General features: G+C 33.6%; 1 protein-coding gene across 20 annotated transcripts in view; it reads right to left on the bottom strand.

The window, feature by feature from the left end:
* The window catches only part of NRXN1 (neurexin 1), a 1020679-nt gene that overhangs the window by 921184 nt on the left and 75468 nt on the right, over window positions 1-24027 (bottom strand). For 12 of the 20 annotated variants that reach the window (XM_064494502.1, XM_031466987.2, XM_064494491.1 and 9 more), the window contains exon 3: window positions 2254-2271. The exons of 7 other annotated variants lie outside the window; for them this stretch is intronic. In XM_064494502.1, the coding sequence (XP_064350572.1) occupies window positions 2254-2271 (18 nt within the window). The remainder of the gene's footprint in view (window positions 1-2253; window positions 2272-24027) is intronic. One more of the 20 variants, XM_031466988.2, reaches the window with a different exon arrangement.

Genomic DNA, 24027 nt, shown 5'->3' with positions numbered 1-24027 from the left:
TCAATCCCTGTATATTTCAAAAAATATGGGAAAATGTTAGAGCAATATAGTATATATATAATTTTATTAAAATTTATATTTCATTTCCCAGTGTTATTTCAAATATATTTGAGACTTTGAGCTACATAACACTGTGTATTACTTGCATCAGTATTGAAACAATCTGTATTATTACCTTAAAAATTAAAGGGGTATTTAAACATTCCTGTAGGATAGATACAATTATAAATTATCATACATTCACAATATTAAAGTTATTTAATATAGTAGTTTAATGTTTCTGTTATCTAGCTTCTTTTTGTATTTTCTAGGCAATTTTACCCCCCCCCCCAAAATCACACAATCAGATTAAAAAGTTCATGATTTGTTGGTGATTCATGATATTTTATATGCTTAGGAATAGTGGCTTATCTGTCCAGTTTATATAATTTTTCATTTAATTTCACTTTTAAAACTACTATACATATTTCCTAATAACAGTTTATATCTTTTCTGTAGACTAAATCAGGGAAATATCTCTGTATGGATATAACTTTTAGACCCCTCTAGTGGTTTTTAATAACACCTAACGACGGAAATTTTAAAATCTCAAAGCTTTCACATTGTCCATGCTAGACTTACTGCCAAAGTGGAGTTATCAACAGGGAGGTTAAAAATTATGATTGAATAAACTTTATTACAATAGTTTATGAGCCTATCCTGTGAAAATCTTGTCAAAATTTTTCATGGAATGAGTGTGTGTGAGGAGAGAGGCATCCATGCTTATTAAGCTGATTTAAAAGCCCTTTAAAATGCAACTGGCTTTAAAGAGAAAAGAACAGAAACATGCAACATTTTACAGGATGGTTAAGGAAATGCAAAAGAAGGAAAAAAAAAAAGATACTTTCTTTAAAAACCTTTTGATCCCAAGTAACATGCACAATATAAATGAGACTGATTTTGAAAGATGTCAGTCAGACTTTCAGTGTAATATCTTTATCAACTACACACTCACATGCGATTAAAATTATAGTACAGAAAGACAGAAGCAACACTTGGAAAAATAGTCACTGATGATTTCTTTTAAAGTTTAAATCTATTTTATTTACTTAAATAATGAAATAGAAATGTTCGGCAACTAAGCAATGGTATTGTCCATGAAAGAATCGCAAATAATATGTTGAAACCTGCTACTAATCAACTTTGTATTACCATGAATTGTTCTTTGAGATATCAAATCTTATAAATTTAATGGATATTCATCTGTAACATTGGATGGGGACTTTTTCTAAGGAATTCATCATTCTGTAGAAGTGAACATCATGAATGGTTGTATTTCAAAATATTGTAGCAAAATAAAATAGGCTAAACACTTTCTACTAACGTACAGATATTAGTAAACTGTTTATGCAAGAACTGTTAATGCTGTGATTATGTAAGTTGATAGGACATCATCTTCCCTTTTACAATGCTTGGCTCTTCCTAGTTATTTTTCTGTTTTTATCCTTTATGTATTTATTTGGCAGCAAATGGACTAATGCGTTTAATTTCTTTGAAGGTAAGAATATTGAAATATGTTTTAGTTTGTCAGATTCTACAGGAAAACATGCATAACTTTCTCAAAATTCCTTCATAGAGATAATTTTAGAAAACCTTGAACAAATATCATAGCTTTATTTAACAGACACAGACTATTACAAATATACTTACCAATAAACACGCTGGAGTGTTGTATGCTTTCATTTCCACTGGTCAATGGCTTATTTTTTAATCTAAATTTATGCCTCTTACTTATAGTCAGTACTTTATTTTGTATTCTTTTTATAAATCGAATCATTTGACACTAAACCGATGGGCTAGAGATGATGTAATACTACTAAACATTTCCAAAAGAAATTATTTTGATCAAGAAAAAAAAATGGAGAAAGAATCATGCAGTATGTTCTGAGACTGCAAAGAAATACTTTCTCATTTATAATAAGAGAAGCAGGATTGTGTCATTTTTCCATGCAGAGCACTGAAATAAGTATTTAAAGGTTCATATGGGATGTTGAAGTCCATCAAGGGTTGGCGTTCAGACTGAAGGAGTTTCATATACTTGGGGCTGATGGAGCTGAGAGTGTGTGTGTTCTATATGAAAAATGATGCACAATCCAGAAATCAGCAAACACTCAGAAAGAAGTTCAACTTACCGTCTACATTCAAGATGTACTCTATTAATACTAAGAAATAAAAGGCAAATGAGAGTTGGAAAATAAAGTAGAAAGTACCCACCTTCCACATTGTTGTCTTCTGAAAGCACATGACAAGGAGGGAGAGAAAAGGAAAAACATTCATTAAGCAGCATGCAGACTGGACCTTGCCTTTGCATGTCTTTTTCATGCAAGGCACCAAACACATCATGCAAGTGCTCCATCGCTCCCATTCAAAAGGGAAAACACAATCACGGGAAGCAGGTTCCCTCCCAATGGCAGCATTTAAAGAATATGAGACAAAATTTCAGTAATACTGCTGTGTCCTGAGCAGAGAGTTTTAAAAAGCCTTTCACTAGCCTGTGTAAAGTAAACATTACTCTTAGATGTTGCTGGCATGGTTTTCCTAGGCAATTATTTTTAAAGCTCTTTTTTAATATAACAATTCTAAAAGATTCTATTTCTAAATTCTGATTTGGACTTAATTGTATGAAATAAAGAGCCATGAAATTTCACTTAAAGATATTCCAGTTCTACCAAATATGTAATCCATTTACTATCATGGCCTTTAAATATTTCTAATACTTCAATTTCTTTTCTTAAAGAAACATAACATAAATTATGCACCTAGTATCTATAATTTACTTAGTTTGCTTACAAGTATGTTCATATTTTATAGCAACTTATTAAAATGCTAACTTTTAAAAAATGTTAAGTAGAAAAAGTAATTATTACAAGAGAAGTCCATTTAGGAAAGTTTATTCATTATGCAAAGTTTACCATGATTATTTCACTTTGTATTTCTGTTTAGGGTGTGAACATGAAGGTAGTAAAGATAATAATAATATTGGGTGAACTGTCCCTTATATTTCTATATAGCTATGTAAAATTTACATATTTTCATATATTTACTTAAGTATATTTACATATGTGTATATACAAACAGACACATATATACAATCAGAATTTATATGTCTTTCCTACACATAATCAATGTAAGTGTATGGAATTTAAAATATTATTAGTACCCATTAGGCAACTCAAGTACTATCTGAGACAAACGGCTTGGCGTCTAAGTAAGAAATGGAAGGAAAAGCTGTTTCATGGGACGAGGGTGAGAGCAAAGTTTCAGTACTTATCAAGGTGTTTTCAACAGTAAAGTATACCCATGTTGATAGTTCTTGTCTCATTCTTATATTTTACTTAATTAGCTGTACTTTTTAAAGTGGTCATTTGATCAAAAGTGCCTAAAGAACAAAAACACAATATAGAAAACAGAGAAAAACACTTAAATGCACCACTTCATCAGGTTCAACAAATAACTTCAATGGTTAAAGTTATTAATGAATTAAAAATCACCAATTTTGCTTAAAATATAGTAGGTGGAAACTGAAATATCAACACAGGTACTCTTACTGACGTGGCCTTAATATATAATAGAACACTGGTAGTGGTAAATGTGGACAATAACATTTACAGAAAATACTTGATTTGCCAGAGTTGATTTTTAAAGAAATAAAAAATGGTTAAAATACTTGGTATGTGATATTCACTTCCTGTTTGATTTAGGTTTCTAATTTGCCAAATAGGGAATCAGAGAGAATTAGTTACTTTTCGATGGTAACTTGGACATGACATGGACACAAACACTACAGTTTCGTTTTATTGCTTTATATCGGAAATTATACAAAGATATAGGTTATTTTAATGTTTAGGATACACTTTGGTTTTGTAATGATATCCTCTGAAATTCTATTTCCCATTTATGATGCTCGTTTTAAATAAGATTATTAAATATGTAGAGCAAAACAACAAAATCAGGGAATTTCAAGGAGATCACTTGGCAAATATGGTTTTGAGCAGCACAGTCCCAGAAAGGGGTTTTGGTAAAGTGCTGCATGAACGTTTAACAGGGGAAGAAAATATGAAAAACAAATCAACAAGATAAAGAAGGTCCAAGCTTGACACTAATTTTACAATTGTGCTTAGTGGGCTATAAGGGTGTGCTAATAAAAAGCAAGGTCACGGACGCAGTCCCCTGAAAGTGAGCTCTCTCTTCATTGTTAACTAAGGCATAGAGCTGCAGGGGATATCACTGATCCTGCCCAGGCATCCAGCACTTTTCTGAGTTCTTATTCATACAGAGAACCAGCTTAACTAATGGAAGTCCTTATATGCAAATCCAAGTCATGCCCAAAGTGTAATCAAATCCCAACTTGACCATGTTCAGAAAAATGGTCTTCTTCAGAAGACTTAGGTTTATTTCTAAAGTAATAGAGTAAAAGGAAGGGTAATATATTAACTTCTATTAAAAAAAAAGAAGAAGAAAAAGAAGAAAACTGGCATAGAGCAGATGTTCCTTGAGTTTCCATATATTTTAAGATTCAGTCATTAGATAAAAACCTTCTTTTTACTTGTTTCATTCTATTCTACCCCTTTGATACATATTTGTTGGCTTTAGTTGATTTAAAATCAGTTAACCTAAACATTATCTCTACATTACTTCAGAATTTGGAAGTAGTTACAAATGGCGGTAGCTCTAGCAATTATAAATATTCTCCACGTACTTTCCCTTTTTTCTTTCCTTTCTACTTGGTGTTTGGACTAAACATAGAATATCGAGTTTAAGAACAGTTTCTCTCATCAAATCAACTTTTGCTTTCTCTTTGCAATCAAATACTACTTTGGTTTTGAGCAGCAACAGAGAGAGGTGCTGAAATTGGCATGCCACAGTGTAAAGATAAACAGTCTATTCTGCTTTAGTGTAAGGTAGAAAGCAGTCCATCCAGCCTTACCTGCAGACATTGTCAAGTTAGGAAAAGCTCTTGGTTTGCAGAAAACCCTGGCTTCTTAATTCTGCTGACCTAATCCTACTGTGTACATGGAGTGAGTCTCTTAGTAATCAACTTTATGATGATGATCATGCCACCTATAAAGATCACCCTTTTTTTTTCTTTTGATCTTAAAAAATAATGAATAAAAACCAAGGAAAAGACACTTTAAATTTCATTTTACTTTCAGAAAAGACAAGCCTCCCTCGCAGAGATGGAATTCAATCACTAGAATATTGGTTATGTTATGAATGATGGTCATGTGCTGACACGAGGGAAGCTGCGGATTGCTAAACTGTATGTTTTAAAATTACTTCAAAAGAGCATCCCGACAATTTCTTTTTTCCTTTGGCCCCCAGCTTATAGGAATGCAAGAATGGTAATTTTAATTTGTCACGACAATGTTCTTTGCACATAATCTTAATTACCTATCTCTAGGAAAAGAGAAATGAATAAAGAAAAAATGTTCTCGTTTCCATGTAAAGAAAATCAGAAGTTTAATCATGACCAGTGAATTAAGTTTGGAATAAAATACCACAATAATTCCTTTTTGTATAATCAGTGTTTAAGTTTACAAATATAAAAGACTGCATCTAAATGTACATGCAGTAGTCAACTCATAGGCTATGTTTTACATTAAGAATTGGCCAAAAGAAGGCTGCCACCACTTGGGCTTTTCTTTCCTCCTTCGGCTTCTTTCCTTCTCTGCTAGTTGCCTCTGTAACTGTCTCCCTTCATTTTCTTTGGCTGCTCCTCTCCATCAAAACTGCTCCTACCGCAGGCGACTTCCCACCCATGCCCTCCAAGGTGAGTGAGGTACATAGTAAGTAAAACTGGTGGCTGGTGCTACGCAACAGAAGAAGGAATGCAGACTACGACTTTATTTCCTTACATACCTGGGGCTTGCTACTGTCCACCCCTGCCTTTCTTGCCCCTCACATTTCTTTGAAAGATTTTACCCTTCATTTGGGGAGCCAAGTGCCAGTAGCATCTGGTTCCCATGGTAGCAAAGGAGGGAGCTTTGTTTTATTATATTTTTCTTTTGGTGCTAGCAGTGAAAGCTTTTAGAAAACCTCAGTAGTCTGGGAATGCTTCAAGGACTGGGAAATGGAGGAAAATCACTGATTCTGTGGGTCTGTGCAGCAGTCAGCTGGAAGAAGAGAAAAGCTAACCAGAACTGAGAGGAGGTGTAAACAGTAAACTAAGCAAAAAGGTCTATTATGGAGGCTTAAGGAAGGAAAGAAACAGCCTGGGCAGGAATCTGGCTAGTTTCAAATGCTTTTTAACAGGCAGACTCAGAAACTTGTAAATTCACCTAAATGACACTGCTACCCAGCCTCCTGGGATCCTAGTCCTTGAGCAAGAGGGGAGCCAATTTTTTTTCTCTCTTTTCACTGTTCAGGAGTGAAAAGAAGGATATCTCTAAACCAACTTGAAGCAGCAGACATGTTCCTGGTATCACACTTGGAACTGTAAAACGATTTTGCCTAGGAACATTACAGGCGATACCTGACCATACTTTGGGTACAATACAATGATTCAAGTATACCATGGAATTAATGAGTCCTTTGCTAAGTGGTCTGAGAAGTTTACCTTGCCTTACAGTGTTGTTTCCATAGGGAATGTGATATGAGTTTCAACCTGTTTATGCCAAGAACTTTTGAAATAGTACTTTCATAAATTGGAGATTGCCTATGTTTCTGCTTCATCCAGGTGCCAATTTTGTTACAAAAAGGTTTGTGGTATTCAATTCACAATGTTTCATCTGGTTAATGGAGGAAGAAAGGAAGGATGGAAAAAAAGGAAGAAAGAAAGAAGGAAACCTAATTATGTGGCACATACTTCTGCTTGTTCAATGGTCCTAATGGAATTCAATAGTTCTTAGTCAACATATTAAAATACATATTGAATAGTTCACATGAACTATATTGTATACAATTTCAAGTTCTCTCTTCATGAGAGACTATTACAAGGATTTTATCTTGCTTTTATAGCCTCAATTCTTACCTACATCTGAACTTTGAAAGTTAACACTTCTATATTCATATCAATAGCTGGACATAGGGAAGGATCACTGCATTTAACAGTGACCATAAACAGAGCATGGTTTACACTGTGTGTGCTCATTTGTATTGTTTTATTGCTTACTGAGAAATGAACATTTCCTGATATGGAACTGACAGATAAGTGAGCAGGGTGTTACTGTGCACTTTCCCATCCATGCTGAATCATTGCTACATTACTCTCCAAGGAAGGCTGGTTCTGAGGGGTAATGCTTCCTAAGAGTCTAAAGTCACCACATTTTTTTTTTTCTGGAAATCTTTGCCTTTAATGAGATGATTAAGGTGTTATATTATTCTTATATTTCTCAACTTAGTTTTCCATGAAATTCAATGATTTTTTTGTCTTTTATTTTATTTTTTTAACATTTTTTATTGATTTATAATCATTTTACAATGTTGTGTCAAATTCCAGTGTTCAGCACAATTTTTCAGTCATTCATGGACATATACACACTCATTGTCGCATTTTTTTCTCTGTGAGTTATCATAACATTTTGTGTATATTTCCCTGTGATATACAGTGTAATCTTGTTTACCTATTCTACAATTTTGAAATCCCAGTCTATCCCTTCCCACCCTCCACCCCCCTGGTAACCACAAGTCTGTATTCTGTCTGTGAGTCTATTTCTGTTCTGTATTTACGCTTTGTTTTTGTTTGTTTGTTTTTGTTTTTGTTTTTTAGATTCCACATATGAGCGATCTCATATGGTATTTTTCTTTCTCTTTCTGGCTTGCTTCACTTAGAATGACATTCTCCAGGAGCATCCATGTTTTAAGAAGTAGAGTAGGAAAGCTCTTGGAAAAATAAATTTAAACACACCCCTACCTACCTCCCCAACATATCACCCCTTCGAATGGTTTTGTGGATATGCCAGTACTCAGGTATAACTTTCCTTATGAGCAAATGAATGAGAAACATCCTGTGGCTTGTGTGGTACAAGCAGAGAATACTCCACAATGTGTCCTAGGTTCCCCATCATTAAGATAGAGAGTAGGTGAAGTCTCCTGAAGGACACCAATGGCCCTTCATTTGAGACATCTAACACATGCTAGATGTAGACAGTTTTTTCACAAGTCATTTCATTAGAGAGAAGTTTCAAATAAACTTTCAAATACTTCTGACTTTACTCATCTATACTTGGGTTCTAAGACAAATCTAATTTCTCTGAGAGGAAAAAAAACATATTTTGTCATTAAATTAAGGAGACATTGCACAAAAATATAACTAAGTCAACCATACTGTAAAAACAAGTCCTAAATTTAGAGCTTAACAAATGAGATTTGTATATACTGAATAGAAGAAAACGGTCCATACGATATAAACTGACCTGACAATTATACATATATTCTTGTATTTAGGAAAAATGTAATTTTATTTCAAAATAACAGGAATATTTCATGTTATCTTTAGTCCACTAGGGGCTTTGCACATGTAACAAATAGTCTGAAATGAAAAATGCAATAAATATTAAAAAGGATCTTTCAGTTCTTCAGAGCTTTTAGTTTTTCATTTTCTTTATTGTTTAAAAGTCAAATTATTTGCATGTTTTATAATTTGTGGTTAATTTAATTTTAAACTTTTATAGAAGTCACTGAAAATAATTTTAAGGGGGAAGTAACTGGTTTTTTTTTCCCCCTAAATAAACTAGATAGTATGTTAAAATTTTCCAGGAATCTCTCAGAGTTGAATAAAATGCTACCTACAACAAACCAAATATCTAGTAATCTTTTCAAATGTAGGACATTTCAACAGGGGGAAGACTGTTATGAAGAATTCTCCTGTTTCTTCAAATACTGAGAGCACTTAGTCCAATAGCACCTGAGGTTGAAACATAAAATTATTGTTTTCAGATCAAAATTGGTCAAATATCAGTAATTTAATATGGTTGAATCTAATATCTGTAAGTTGGTGGTTTTTCTACAAAATGTGATATTATTCCCTGCCTCCTAAATATAATGCAGAAATATTATGTTAAACCAAAACATTATTGCACTCTTCAAATCAATCACTTGAAAACAGAAGACAATCAGAATGAATATAATTTTCATAAAATATTTTATAAGATGATATGAAGAGCTCAAGTAACTTGTCCCAAATGTTCAAGAGAAATAAGAATGAAATGTAATATACTAATTTATTGGGCAGCCTTACCACTTTAAGTGTACTTTTATAAACATTATCTTGTATAATCTTTATATTATCTCATTGTGGTTGGGTGAGTTGCCTAAGATATCCTAACAGAAGTAGAAGATTCCAAGAGTGTTTGAGGCTCCCTGTCCAAGTTTGTGTAGATTTCAAAAATTGTTTTAAAAAGAAAATAAACATGAAGAATTTGAACAACACAGGGTGATGCTGAAGTGTTCAGTAAGGCTGTGCTATGTTCCTGGAACTACTATCAAAATGCACCTATTACTGTTACCTTTTTTAAAGGTAATACAATAAAGAAGTATGAAGACTGTTTTTTTGATTTCTTTGAGCTTGTTACAAGAAGGCAGAAATATTTAAGAGAAAATATTTCTTTCTTAATTGCATTTATTTGTTAATTCTATGACATCAACAAAAAAATGTAATACTATTTAATTTCCTTTATTGAAGAAAAAAACTGACTTAATACTCTTCTTCCCTGTACTATTAGAGTGAATTAATTACTAGAAAAAAACCACATTTATGAAATATTTGCCCTACTTTAGTGGCAATAAGCAGGCCCAGGTTAGTAAATGTGTTTACTCATGGGCATCCTAACTGCTAGAAATAAAAGGGAGAATTATTCCATAAATTACTTGTTGCCTTTAAAATTTAAAGGAAGTATTTATTTCATTCGCAGCACATAAAATTTTGCTTCCCTTTAAAAACATCCGAAACAAAAGCCCACTTTCATTTCAAGTCAAATATTTTAGAGGGTTAGGCAATACAGTATGAATTTGTCACATAACGTGTATTTGCCTTTTCATTTTAGTTATGAAATGCAAATATGATTTTTAAAACTACAAAAAATACTTTCATTCTTTTTACATATATGCTGTATAGTAAATCTCTTGGGAACTGAGCTGCAAGTTCTAATCTTTTAAAATCTGAATCAACAGACAAGTAGAAAGAAAAACTAAATAAATTGTCCAAACTCCTATTTTCCTTTTAAAATAAAGTTTTATATTACAGGCTAAGAAGAAAATAGTTTGTTCACAGGTACAGTCAATCTTTGAAATTTGTTTATCTTTGTTTATCTTTGAAATTTTCATATATATAGACGTCTGTACTAGCATCTAGTACTTCAGTACACCCATATGAATGCAAGCTCATGTTGAAAAGGGACTCATAAGCTTGATTAATCTATCCTTTATCTCTTGATTTACTGATCCATAAAATCAAGTCACCACAAATAAAAGCTTTTAAGGTAGCCTTATAATTCCCCATCTTATCTTTTTTGAAATGGACATCCACAGCTTAAGAAAACATGCTGAAAGATAAAGAAAATTATCTTCTTTGGACTCTTGTTGAGCATATTTAAATGTTAATTCCATCATTCAAAAAGTTCATTTTCTTTTTTAAAATAACGTAATATGAATATGATCTAACATTATTTCTTGACATTTGTGTAAACTGCTTTGTGATTACTGAAATGCAGATCTTTTTTTTTGACGCAAACAACTTCCAAGATAAAGATCTAATTTTCAAAATAATCTCACCAAATTGTAATTCATAATATATTGCTTTAAAACATGTAGCAATAGAAAATGCTATTATGATCACTTCAATTCATAAGCTCCATCCTAAACATCAACACTTTTTTCAGCATTCTCCATTAGGTCATTTAATATTACTGTCACAGATTTTTATCTGCAAGTTCATGACAATGTTTTTTACATAATAGTTTCATAACAACAGCAGTTTTCAAATTAGTAAAAAGTACCCTCCATCCCATAATCTCATACAATGAATTCTCTTACATTATAAGTCAGACTTCCCTTCCTATAAAATACACCTCTTATTGAGTAATACACTATAGGAAAATAAACCAAAAGGGCAAATAAAAAGATCAACATTTTTGTAACACTGAAATATAGCAGAGATACAGATGTATAAAAGGATAACAGGGGCAGCTCAAACCGTAGCTAATTCTATAGAAGTCCAAGATCATAATAGGGGGCTATTATATGACAACAAACACAGCACTGAGTAAGCAAATAAAGACTATGAGCAGGAAGAACAGGAAAATAACCCTGAATATGGAAGCACTGATTGTGGTATAGTAAAAGGAAAAAAGTGGCAAAAGTATCTAGGAGATGAAATGATTGGCTAAAAAGTTTCACATAAAGAATGAAAAAGACGTACAATAAAAATTCATAGTAGATTTGCCAAGTCTATGTTCAGTATTTAAGAATGCAGGCCTGACATAAAATTAAACATTGTTCACTTTATTACAGAAAAGTGCCCTTTTTATGACTGGTTAGTGACATCCAATCTCCATTTTTACATAGTAATGAATATGAGTCAATGTAAGCTTGGAAACAAAAATACATTTATAGCCTCAGCATTTTCATGAATAGCATTTAATCTAGATATCCCAGTGAGCTATTGTCTGGTAAATAAAGTACTGAAAGGACAGATGATTCCCAAAGGGTACTGAGGTCATCTGACATCTAAGTCCAGGAGCCTTGCATTAGAATGGCTTGAAAGAGATTATACAACAGAACCAGATATGTATCTTATTTCAAAAGAAGAAAATACATGCTGCAAAACCAGAGTAGCATCCTGACTCAGAACTTGTTATGGACTGAATGTCCACGTCCCCCTAAAATTCATATGTTGAAACCCTACTTTTCAGTATGATGATATTAGGAGGTGCCTTTGGAAGGTAATTAGGGTTACATGAGGTCACGGGAGTGGAACCTTCATGAATGGGATTAGTGCCCTTGTAAGAGTCATGAGAGACCTTGCTTCCCCTCTCTGCTCTCTACCATGCGAAAATTCAACAAGAAGTCGGCAGCCTTCAACCTGAAAGAGGGCTCCCACCAGAACCTGACCCTGGTGGCACCCTGACCTTGGATTCCCAGCCTCCAGAACCGTGAGAAATAAACTTTTATTTTTTATAAGCCACCAAGTCTACGGTACTTTGTGACAGTAGCCTGAACTAAGACAGTACCATTTTAGATCTTGTATTACTAGGAAAAATTCACCTGTACAAAAACCAATAAAGATGACATAAAAACTTAATCAATTTCTGATACTACTGCAGTAACTGAAAAAGAAAAAAAACTAGTTGTGCAGTATGTACAATACGTGGAATGGCTAATACCTGCCAGCAAATGTAGCTCATGGCAGTACCTAGTAGCTTAGGAAATGCGTACCTTATAGCTATTGAAAGTAAATTATATTCAAAATGTGTAATGTTGCAAGTAATGTTTACAAAACACAATGGAAAGAGAGTACAAAGGCACTGCTTTTTGAACTACTGAATAGATGGCTTCATCCTTTTTTTGTTTGTTTTAGTTAATGTGCTTCTCTGAGAGTCATATGGAAACTATTCTGGATAGAGTTTGAGAGAATATACTTGATAATTTTAAATGGGCCTATTAATATAAGATAATTAAATCAAACACCTTAAAGTTTGTAAATATGTATGAAAATACTCATTGAGTGAGAGAAAAAAGTGATTTGAACAAATTGTCAGGGTCAATAAAGACACTGAATCTCTAAGAAGCTAGAAATCCTTGCAGAATCTAGGCATTTCCTGACAATATGCAGTACTTGAATGTTTTATCTCATTCTCCCTGAAGAAGGAATTGGAATGGAGAAGGAGCCTGGAGTTAGGCTCCTTCTAGGCTCTGTCACCACAAATCAGTTTTAGGAAGCTAGACACATTTTTTACACGTCTTTAATCTTCTCATTTGCTAAATGTTTAACTTGTTCCATAGAGAGGCTGTGGCTCATAGCAGTGCAAGGATGTAAAAACACTCATCCAATAATGGCAGATTGTAGAGTATTTTATGTATAGGTAACACCTGTTTAATGATGTTAGCCATGACATTATTATAATTAATGCTTCCTTATACAGACTGCAGGTTGCTTCAGAGCACTGCCTTTTCAATTCCCCTTCTTTTGTTCAGCATCTAGCATGGTGTGTACATATAGGAGTTGCTTAATAAAAGTGTTTCAGTGAGTAATTAATTTCCTCTCTTAATTTCCTTCCTGGTTTCTATCAAATTAGCAGCGTGGGATGAGGATGAGTACATTTGTTTTCATAGGCAGGATTTGTTCGCCACAATAAGCCAACTTTGGTTATTAAATTCTCACATCATAATTAAGGAACTTTAACAACTAGAAGAATTTTTATTTGGGCAAAGTAAATCGAAGGACTTTAGTATTAGTTTCTATTAAAATATTATTCTGAGGCAGTTCAAGATTCATTAACTGAGCATTTCCAAACAAATTCTCCATGGATTGCCATTTCTTAAGTAGATCTGACAATGATGATGATCAGCATCATGATGAAGAAGATGACAGTGATACAGCAGAATAGAACAACCGTCACTCAAGTCCACAAACCATTGTCAACTTATTTAATTATCATAATGATGTGAGCAAGATCACTGAAGAGGAAAGTAACCACTAAAATCTAATGTATTGCAAATAGTGTCTGTTTTCTTCACCAATTTATACACAGTTCTTAGCACAGTGCCTGGCAGACAGCAAACAACAAACGTGAGGAACTAAATGAGGATCAAATAACTAAACGGTAGAAATCAGGTCTTCTGACCCCAAATTCTATGCTCCTTCACATATGGAGGTTTAGAAAATTTCCAATTAATCACATCTACCTGAAAGGCTTATCAAGCACATCTGTAGGCAGCAAATTATTCTAAGTTAAAAGAAAAAAAAATGGAATGCAGGTAACTCCAGTAAAAAGTTTCTTATTATAGAGCTTCTTTAAAAAAAAAATCTTCTGTGAAATACGAGGTTTCCTGAATGTAACCTAACGTTTCATGATATCTCTATAATATTAGTAAAAACAAATATTTTAGTAAATTAAATGATTGTATTGAAATTGTAAGAATCAAATTTACTCTATAATTTAAATAAGTTTTACGATTTATTAATTTAGTGAGATGTGTCAAGCTCATATATTTGTATAAAGCGGGATGTGAATCTTCAATATGATTAGAGTAGTGACATTTTAAGATGACCTCAAATAAATTTTTATTTTTCTACAAATTTTGCACTGATAAACTTGAAAAATCAGAAAGGTATTTAAAGTGGCATTCTTTACATTTTGGACTAAACAATTAATTTTGGGTTTCACTTAAGTTGGTCATCATGGTACCTGATGTGTAATTATTAAACTAAAATGCTCCATCCAATTAAAACAATTCAAAATAACTACACATGACTTATGTATATGAGAAACATATAATTTGAAGTTTTCTTTAGTTACCTCTAAACACTACCTTTAAGGATGCTGATCTGGTAAATGTGGTAAACATCTTCTGGATCCAATAGGATGTATGTTGATTAGAATACTTTTCCTTACTGTAGTTAACTCAGGCAGCAGAAATAACTGAATCATCCATTGCGCAGAATCATACAGTAGTCGATTAAAGTTTAGGTGACATTCCTATGAAGATATTACTATACAAGGTCTAGCTTCAACTACAACACACTACGAAGTATAATTATTTCCTATTTGTTAGTTAATCCTATTTATGGTTCTTGAAATTCTGTCTGAATTTATCTTCTTAAAAACAACGAACTTAAAGTGCAATGGTATTTAGAAACTTAGTTTTAGAATTTCAAAACTGAAATGAGTATTGCCTTGTATAACAGGTGAAAAAAATCAAATCAAAGGCCTATTTTCATAACACGTGATAACATTTTGGCTAACTGGCCTCTGCGTCACAACTCTGAATATAACTCCAAAAGGAATGGTATCAATAACAATCAAAGTTGCTTAAAAAGATTTCATCTAGCACACCAGACCAAAGCTGCATGCTCCCTAACTAAAGGTAGTACTACAAACTTTGGGCTAAAATCTGTTTTCTTTTCACGTGAATTTTAAAGAAGAAACTGGAATTCTAATTTTCTTGCTGACAGATTCTTATACTGAAAGGCTTGAAAAAATAATCAGAAATAATCAATTAATAACCCTCCCCCAAAAGGGCATATGAAACCACATATATCAGAAATTGCAAGTAAATTCAAAATTTGAGACATTTAAAATTTGTCTGCTTCACGTAACAATGGGGTTTACATATAATCTTACTTTCATTTTACAGATGAAATAGTCAGGCCCAGAGGGGCTACTAATACGTAAGACTAATACATAAGCTACTAATACACAAACAACCAGACATACTGTCCAAGACCATTTCTAGGCTTCTTTCTAGACCAGTCCTGTCCAACAGAACTTTCTATAAAAATGAAAATGTTCTATAAAACCTAGCACTGGATTATGATCCTAACCAAGACTAGCCTTCTCCATGTAACTTTTCCCATCAAGAATCATGTCCTAGGAAATATTCTATAGGCCTTGCAAAGATCTGAATGAGAAGCAATCATCTCAATAAAAATTTCTATCTGTGAAGAACTTCTGTGCAGAACTGGGAAAATAAAAGAAGTTTCATGATCTAGCCCAGATCAGCCTTCCACAAAAAAAGTAAAGAAAAACGCACTGTGAAATTACTCTCAGAAAATAATACATGTTGCAGAGATACTAAAAACATGTTAGAAAATAGTAAAGAAAAGGAAATAATTTCTTGCAGGTGTACTTTCTGATTTTTCCAGGGAACTCCTAAGGACAGTTACTTAAGAAGCAAATTTCATTTGTGGAGGACCTTGACATTTGATTTCTGACAAATGATGGAAGGGACTGGAGAGGAGACATTTAAGAACTAACTTCTATCTGATAAAATCAAAATTGGCTTTAGTATTCAAAATATGCAGAGTTTGATTGTTTTTGTTTAAATATAATTAAAATGAAACTTGTAGATCTTATTTCAGAATTGATTTTTCACATGGCTAAAACAGTGAGCAAGATAACCTAGTGCTATAAAACTGGGGGATGCGCCTTTAACTTGCCAGCTGTTATGCACAACTAAAAGCACAACAAAAAAAAAATGGAAGAGCTGATCCCTTTTAAGCGCTGGTTCCAGAGAGGATGGAAAATGGGCCTTGGCCTCTTGGCTGAGGCAGCAGGCACAGCAGCAGAAGTCCACAGCTAGGCTGAGAGATTAGGAATTCCAGTCCTAATGAGGACTCCATCACAAACTACTTTCTAATGGGACACTGGGCAGGTCATTTCACATTCTGAGCCTTAATTCCTTCATATTTAAAATGAAAAATAATGAAACCTGCCTCATAGGATTATTTTAAGAATAAATTAGTAAGACTCATACAAAATGTGAAACATGTAGCTGATAGGTAATGGACAACCAATTAATTATTTCCCTAATTCTATTAAATCATTCTGTAAGAGCAAATAGGGAAAAAAATTTTAATTAAATCTAACTTTAATCTTAACATATTTAAACAACTATTTTTTTTTACCCTATACTTCTATCTTGCAAAAGGAAATTATATACAGAGTAACAGCAAGAATTTGAATGCCAACTGATTTCCAAAATGGTGCAGTATAATTAGGAAATTCATGAGTCAAATTCCTATTTTGCCTGCCATGTAAAGGCTAATCATTTGTTTGTTTTCTGTAAGAAGGGCTTGATTAAAGTCTCTTGCAGCAATAATTAAATAACCCTGTGCTTGAAGGATACAGGCTCAGCTGACACTGCAGTGTTCTAGAACCCATAATTAATGAACAGGGGCATTTACACCATCAGTACAAATATAAGTTTCTTTTTTGGAATTACCTTGGTGTTTTCTGTCCACTACTACACATTTATAAACACAGTGTAATACAAACAGCATTGTAACATCTACATACAGCCTCTACTTCAGGTCAGGATCTAGATGAGGAGTTTGCAAACTTTTCTATAAAGGGCCAGATAGTGAATATTTTAAGATTTACAGGCCATATGATCTTTGTTGCAACTACTTCAGCTCTATCATGGCAGTGTCAAAGCAGTCACAAACAATACATACACAAATGTATATGGCTGTATTCCATTAAAAAAAAAACTTTATTAAAAAAAGTAAAACAGGTATTGAGCCAGATTTTAGCCCAATGGTCTATGTGACTACAGGTCATAGTTTGCCTAACCTTGAACCGTAGTCTGCTGACTACCCCTGACCTAGATCCTAATTCCCAGGTAGTACAATGTGCAGTACTATCTTAGAAAACCATTATTTACACAACAGGTAAGGGCAGGGGAGTATAAACCTGGTATGAAAACTTGACATGTTTCTGAACCTAAGTTATTTTGCCTCCTCAAATATAAGCTGGAAAAACTCTGACAAATTAAATTACTCCAAGTTTGCTGTAAAAATCAAGTGAGTCAAGATTTGAAAGCATTTTGAAAACAATATGCCACATATTTGCTTGTGAATATTATTGTTGTTGTCATTGCTATTATTAGTAGTAATTGCTACTCTTTTCAGCTCTATGTTTAAAGACCCCTGGAAATCACATCTACTCTGGGATATCCTCAGAGGATTCAAACTGCATACAACTCACTCAGAGCTGCTCGAGCAATCTAGAATTTGAGAAAGATCAGGCAGGCCTGGAAGCCTGTGGAACTGCCATCCTAAGGCTAGCACTTCCTAACGTCAGCCCCAAGATGCATTAGTCATGAGAGATGTTTTTCAAGAAGTCCTTCACCAGTACATTTGGAAACAATGCACATAACATTATAAACGTGAGTATATGACTACACCATGAGCACAGTACTAAAGAACTCCTTGACAAATACGTTTGGAACACTTCTACCTCTCTTTCAGAGATTCACAGTGCATAATTACAAACTGAGGATGCTGAAATGTCCTGCAATAAATAAACTATATACCTCTGTTCAACACAGTATTTTCCTAATTTATTTGTGTAGAAAATCTTTGTTTTGAGGGTGAAGTCTATTAATAGTGTTCCCCAGAACACACACTGGAAAAATCTGTCATTTGGACTATGATACTCCTTTTGCCCCAGGTGTAGGGAAACTGCCACACAACTCTCACACTTGGCAGCATTAGAGCAGTGACACACATTTAGCTATTTACTTACATTTCACCAATGTGTCATTATACTGAGATTTTTACTTATAAACAATCAAACCAACCAACCAAATTTATAAGATATTATAACCAACCAACCAAATTTATAAGATATTATCAGTGTATTATCAAAACACTTTAAGAAGGGAGATAGAAAATAAATTTCAAATGTCAAATATCTGTGATTTGAACTTTGAAAAATAACAACAAACACATCTACTGGAGATAATATAAAGTGGTAGAAACAAAGAACTTTGCACTTAAAGCACTGAAATCCATTAAAAACCAAATTAATTCTTGCTTTTCCTTAAAGTTGCTTAAACTATTCAGCAGGAAAAAAGGTTGAAAAAGAATTGCATAGTTCATCGATTTCCTATAAATGGCTTCCTAACTACAAGATTTCTTCTGAAGGCTTTTTTACATACTATTTAATCAAAAAAAGGCAGTCCTGTTCTCCTGGCAAACCCTTACTGGACAGTGATTATCTGAGTTATGGTGGGTCTTTAATTTCCCGGCTTCTTTCCTTTGCAACCAAAAATTTCTTCAATAACAGAGGTATACATTTTTGTCCAATGTCAATTTGGATACTAGATGTTTGGACTGACTTTTGGAATTAAACATATAAATTAATCAAAAGCAACCAATATTTAAAGAAAATATACAAGATACCTTATTTCTAGCATCTAGCACAGTCCCTCACATACAGTAGGCATTCAAAATATACATACTGAAAGAGTAAATAATGAGATGAATCAAAGACACTTGTCAACTACATTAGCTTAAGTATACAATTACTTATCCATAATTTTTATTGAATAATTAGAAATATCTTCCCAAACTGAATACCCAATAATTCACAAAAACTGAAACAAGTAAAATGATAACCTGTTATAACAGTTACTTGTTTCAACATCACAACCACTGTTTGCCCATGCACAGAAATGGAGAACTAAGATACTTTATGCTAGACAAGCTGATAAACCCATCCACGCTGCAAAGACGCTAGGCAGAATAAATTTTTATTATAGTGCTTAGATTATACTGTGGAGTCTCTCCTAGTACTTTGAAGGATTAAAAACCATCAACACTAATCCAGCATCATAAAATTCTTTTACAGAGCAATAGAGCAATCTTCTGTCAGGTGCTCAGGACAAAGTATACATCCAAATAGAGCAACTGATATAAAACTTATGAAAGTTCATAATATCTACTTAACAGTGTACTTCCTAAATTATTTTTCACATTAGTGAAAAGGAAAAAAAAAAACTTTTTTTCATCATTGTGAGTATCAATTCTTACAGGCTTGTGCAATCTGTAAAGTATTGGCTTCATTTATTCAGGTAGAAAAATGGTTCCTACCAGATCCCTTTGCCACTTACGAAACATTTGCTTATTTCAAAATAAGTTAAAAATCCATGCAATTACCAATTTTGTCTTAAAATATATTAATATTTCAAAACACACTTCTCAGACATGCTCATAATGCATATCGTATATAGATAACACATTCTGCTCCAGTGAAAATGTAAAAGCCTTTTGTCTCTAAGTGTACTGTAAAAGATTTCCTAAGGTGATTTTTGCTCTCTTTTATCTTTTAATGCATGCACCTCTTAACATTTTAGTATCGACAATTTTAAAAATCATCATATGACTGTTATCTATTCTGGAAGAATCAATAAAACCTTCCATGGCAATTCAAAGAGATCCAAAACTTCACGTAATTAAATCAGATACTATTTTAAAATATTTATATGGACTAATTATTGATAATACTTACATACTTTTTTTAAGTGAAACAGCCAGGTGACAAATTAAACCATAAAAACACTCCTCAATCAAATTGTACATGGAACACAATTTCAATCAAAAGTATTAAAAAATACGGTAAGTGCTCTTTCTTCAACTGTGGGCATAAAACCCAACAGATGACTAATCATTTTGTACAACTGCAGTAAATGCGATGTCAGGAAATAAAATAATGAGAATCAAAATTACAAATACTGATAGGCAGGTTAACACTTTCCAAATTATGTTCACTCCTTTGAGGTTCACTGGTTGCTCCGGACTTACTAAAATTTGTCTCACTGATTTAGTTCTCACCCGCATTAAGAAGAATTCTGATGTTGGAGGGAGCAACTGATACACACTGTCCCCCAGGCTTCTCATATAATAAGAATAATTAAGAGCTTTTTTTGAACCTCAGAGCAGCCACATGATAGACAGCTCTCTCTTTCAGGCAGTCCCTAATTGAGCCCAGTTATTTTTTCTCTGTGCTTTATAGTCAAGACACCAAACTGAATTATAGAAGTTGTGAAGCTCTATTTTTATTAGACCTCGTAGATAATTTACAATTAGGGACAATGAAAGAGATAACACTTCCCCCTGAAGAGTTCCCAGAACACTGAGTTTACTGAGTACATGCTTCCATGAATTCAAAATGGCTTATTCGCCAGTTTTAGATCTGTTCTTGGGGTTCACCAAGAAAACTTGGTGCAGAAACTGAGTACCAAGAAGCAGAAAACAAACACTAGATCTGTTCTATACACCCAAGGGAATAAATACACTTAACTAGTCCAGCATCTGTTAATAAGCAGACCTGTGCCTAGGACTGTGCTGGCAGAAGCTGAAGATGAAGAACCTGAAAACACACAACTCTTATCACTATCTTATCCAGTTTATTAAAATTACATAAATACATTTTATTACATATTCTCATTTCCAAAGTAAGGCATGGGGATCAAAAGAAAATCAAGGAAAAAAATCTACTATTCAAACACACAGTATTGAGCAGATATAGGGACTTGGTTAAATAAATGGGATGAAAGTGTGTTTGGTTTTAAATATGTCTGATTTAGTCACTTACCTTTCATTTCAATTCTGACGTTTCCAAGGGTCAGAAAATGACATCAAGAAATAGACTTGGCTGAACAGTTTACCCATACTCATACTGAAACACATCCTTTAAAAAATCATTAATATAGTCACACATTAAAAAACCGGGAAACATGAGGGATAAAGGCACAGTACTGATTTGATAATTCCACTGTCTCTAAAATGAAAAAGTCACTCTCTCCTTCTTCCCTGTGCTCCAGACATACTGCAGTGTTTTCCAATGTGAACATATTTCTGAGCTGATACATTAGGTATGGTTTCATTCCTACTCAGGCCTTCATTCTCCTAAGAGCTTCTCAATGTTTCTGCAAGGAAAGGATCTTCTGACATCTTGGAAAAATTGGGAGCGCGAAATAAGAACTAGGCTGGAGAGCTTCTACTTGAACTGCCAGCACTTGCCATGCACAAACAGTTGTAACTGTGCATTTCATAGGTCAGATATTCCTACAGATGAGTGGTTCCAGAGCCACAAACAGGCTTTTCTGGATATCATGTGCATACATGTCACCTATTTCTTCTCAACATGTATGTGCACAAGAAAGATTCTGGAAAAACTACAATTCAATTAAAGTTTACACCATCCTCTGGGTATCTTGCTACCTTATATAAATGTGAGGGCCACAGAGATTATTTAAGACAAAAATGTGTATGCAAGTCCTGGTCACTTATGTGTTAAGCAAAATAACAATATGTGAACCATCTCCTGGCCTAATGTTTAGTGCAACATATAAATGTTCGCAACAGTTTTACACTCACAGTTTCTTTTCTCAAAGTGGTGGGATAAACTAGCTGAATTTACTCTTCTTTTGTAGAATCTATTAATCTTCAAAGACATGTTTCAAGATCTTAGCTTCATTAATATTTCAAATAGTGAAGCTATATAGAAAGGAAAATGGAATTGGATGGGCCTTAAGATACCAACAAAAAAAATAAAAGAAATATTTATAATAATGTGAAATTTTATACTTTATTCTTACCAGTTTCTCAGAATATATATGTGACAATTCATGCTGGCTTTCATTGGAAAATAAGTTAACTCAGTGAATCTAAGTTAACCTCATGAGTTTCTTCTTTTTAAGAATAAAAGAGAGCAGATGAAAAGCAAATACTACCAATAAACTGAAGACTGCATGCTATATATGCATAGCAGGGTTTCCTCCCTTTATTGCTACTGACATATTGGGCTGGAGAATTCTTTCTTGTTGGGCCCTGTCCTGTCCATTTTAGGATGTTAAGTAGTATCCCTTGCATCTAGCCATTAAATGCCACTATCACCCTCCCACCCTCCACCAAATCACCCCTAGCTGAGAACGACAGCTCGACAGTAAGGTGAAAGGCGAAAAATTTTTGGTAACAAGGAGCACTAACACTATCTGTGTACTTGAGTTTATGCTAACAATTTTATACAAAGGATATCTTATTTCCTAATCACAGATACAACTTCAGTTCTCATTATCATTTGTTTTATGAAAGAAAAATCTGAGTCTCCAAGATATTAAATAACCTGACAGTTCTGGTCTGTAATAGGTAATAGTCAGCAAATTATATAATGGCTTTGGAAAGCCAACGTATCTGAACACTCCTTTCACAGGTACATGGCAGAGGTCTGAAATTTTATCAGGATACCTTAGTTCTGATGTAATTAAAAATATGAAGTAAAACTAGAAGTCCCTATATGACAGAAGTAGTACGTTGGGAGTTAAATTTATCAGATTTTATTAAATTGCTCAGTAACAGCAGCTAGAAATAAGCACTGGGAGAGCCTTGGCTCAACGTCCAGGATATTTCTGGGGAGATGCACTTTCAAGATAACATGAGGGCTGAAAAGGGATGAGATGAAAGACTGACTCGAGGCAACCAATGTCAGTGTAGCGGATTTAACTGAGGGGAGAAATTTGTACTTCAAAAGAAGGAGAGAGAGTAAATAAAATAAATTGTGCCTAGCTCCTTATTTGTCTACAGCAATGGTTCTCAAAGAGTAGTACTACCCTAGAGGCACAAATCTTTTACATCTGTGACCTCATATACCTATATATATTCCACAAGGATAGAGGTGCTGTGCTGGCTTAGTGGGTAGGGGTCAGGGATGACAGAAGTCCTGCAATGCAAAGGACAGTCGGTATGCTCCATGCAGCTTTCAAATGCCCCACTAGATAACCATCTACACAAATAACCTGTTTATAATTATCTGTGCCTACCACCTAATTTTAAGCAAATGAACACCAAGCATTTTTTGCACACTTTTCTGTTTCTTTCTGTTTTTTTTTTTTTTTTAAAGAATTCAACTACTTTGTAAAGTTGGAGAACTACAGAACTTATTTGGTTTGGAAATTTACCGAGAGTTGTTCAGCAATTAAAAAAAAAGTCGTCAACTGCAACACTTCCCATAGTATGAGTCACCAATATAACACACCTCCATTAGCGTGCAAATGTGGCTTCATATTCATGGAGCTTCTACATTTAGGTATAAGCAGCTGACTGCCTTTGATGCCTTCTATTCTTCACATGCCTGAACATTTGCATATTGAGATACACAGAATTTCATAAAAATAGCTTTCCTCATATGCTTCCTTTATATTAATAATATGGAATTACACTGCTTTTAAAAATTAAGTATTATATAATCCATGTCACCTATCTTATTTTACTAGATTATCTTATTTATAAATTTTAATCTAGGATAGTAAAACGGGGCCTTTTTAAATATGCTTTATGAGAAGAATACATTGAAACTTGAGACCCTGATAAAAGTTCTATCTTCTCTCGTGTGTACAAATACTACAACAAAATGATAAACCTAATAAACACTGTTGTTTGTAACAATGGACCAGATAACTCATTAAAAAGAGCATTCAACAATGTAAAACTCTTTAATATCAGCTATTTTAGTCATTAGAAAGCAGAATGCAGAATGGTTTTGT

This window comes from Camelus dromedarius, chromosome 15 (genome assembly GCF_036321535.1).
Source record: "Camelus dromedarius isolate mCamDro1 chromosome 15, mCamDro1.pat, whole genome shotgun sequence".
NCBI lineage: Eukaryota > Metazoa > Chordata > Mammalia > Artiodactyla > Camelidae > Camelus > Camelus dromedarius.
The sequence above is the reverse complement of the archived record's forward strand: the minus strand, read 5'-3'. Positions and strand labels throughout refer to the sequence as shown.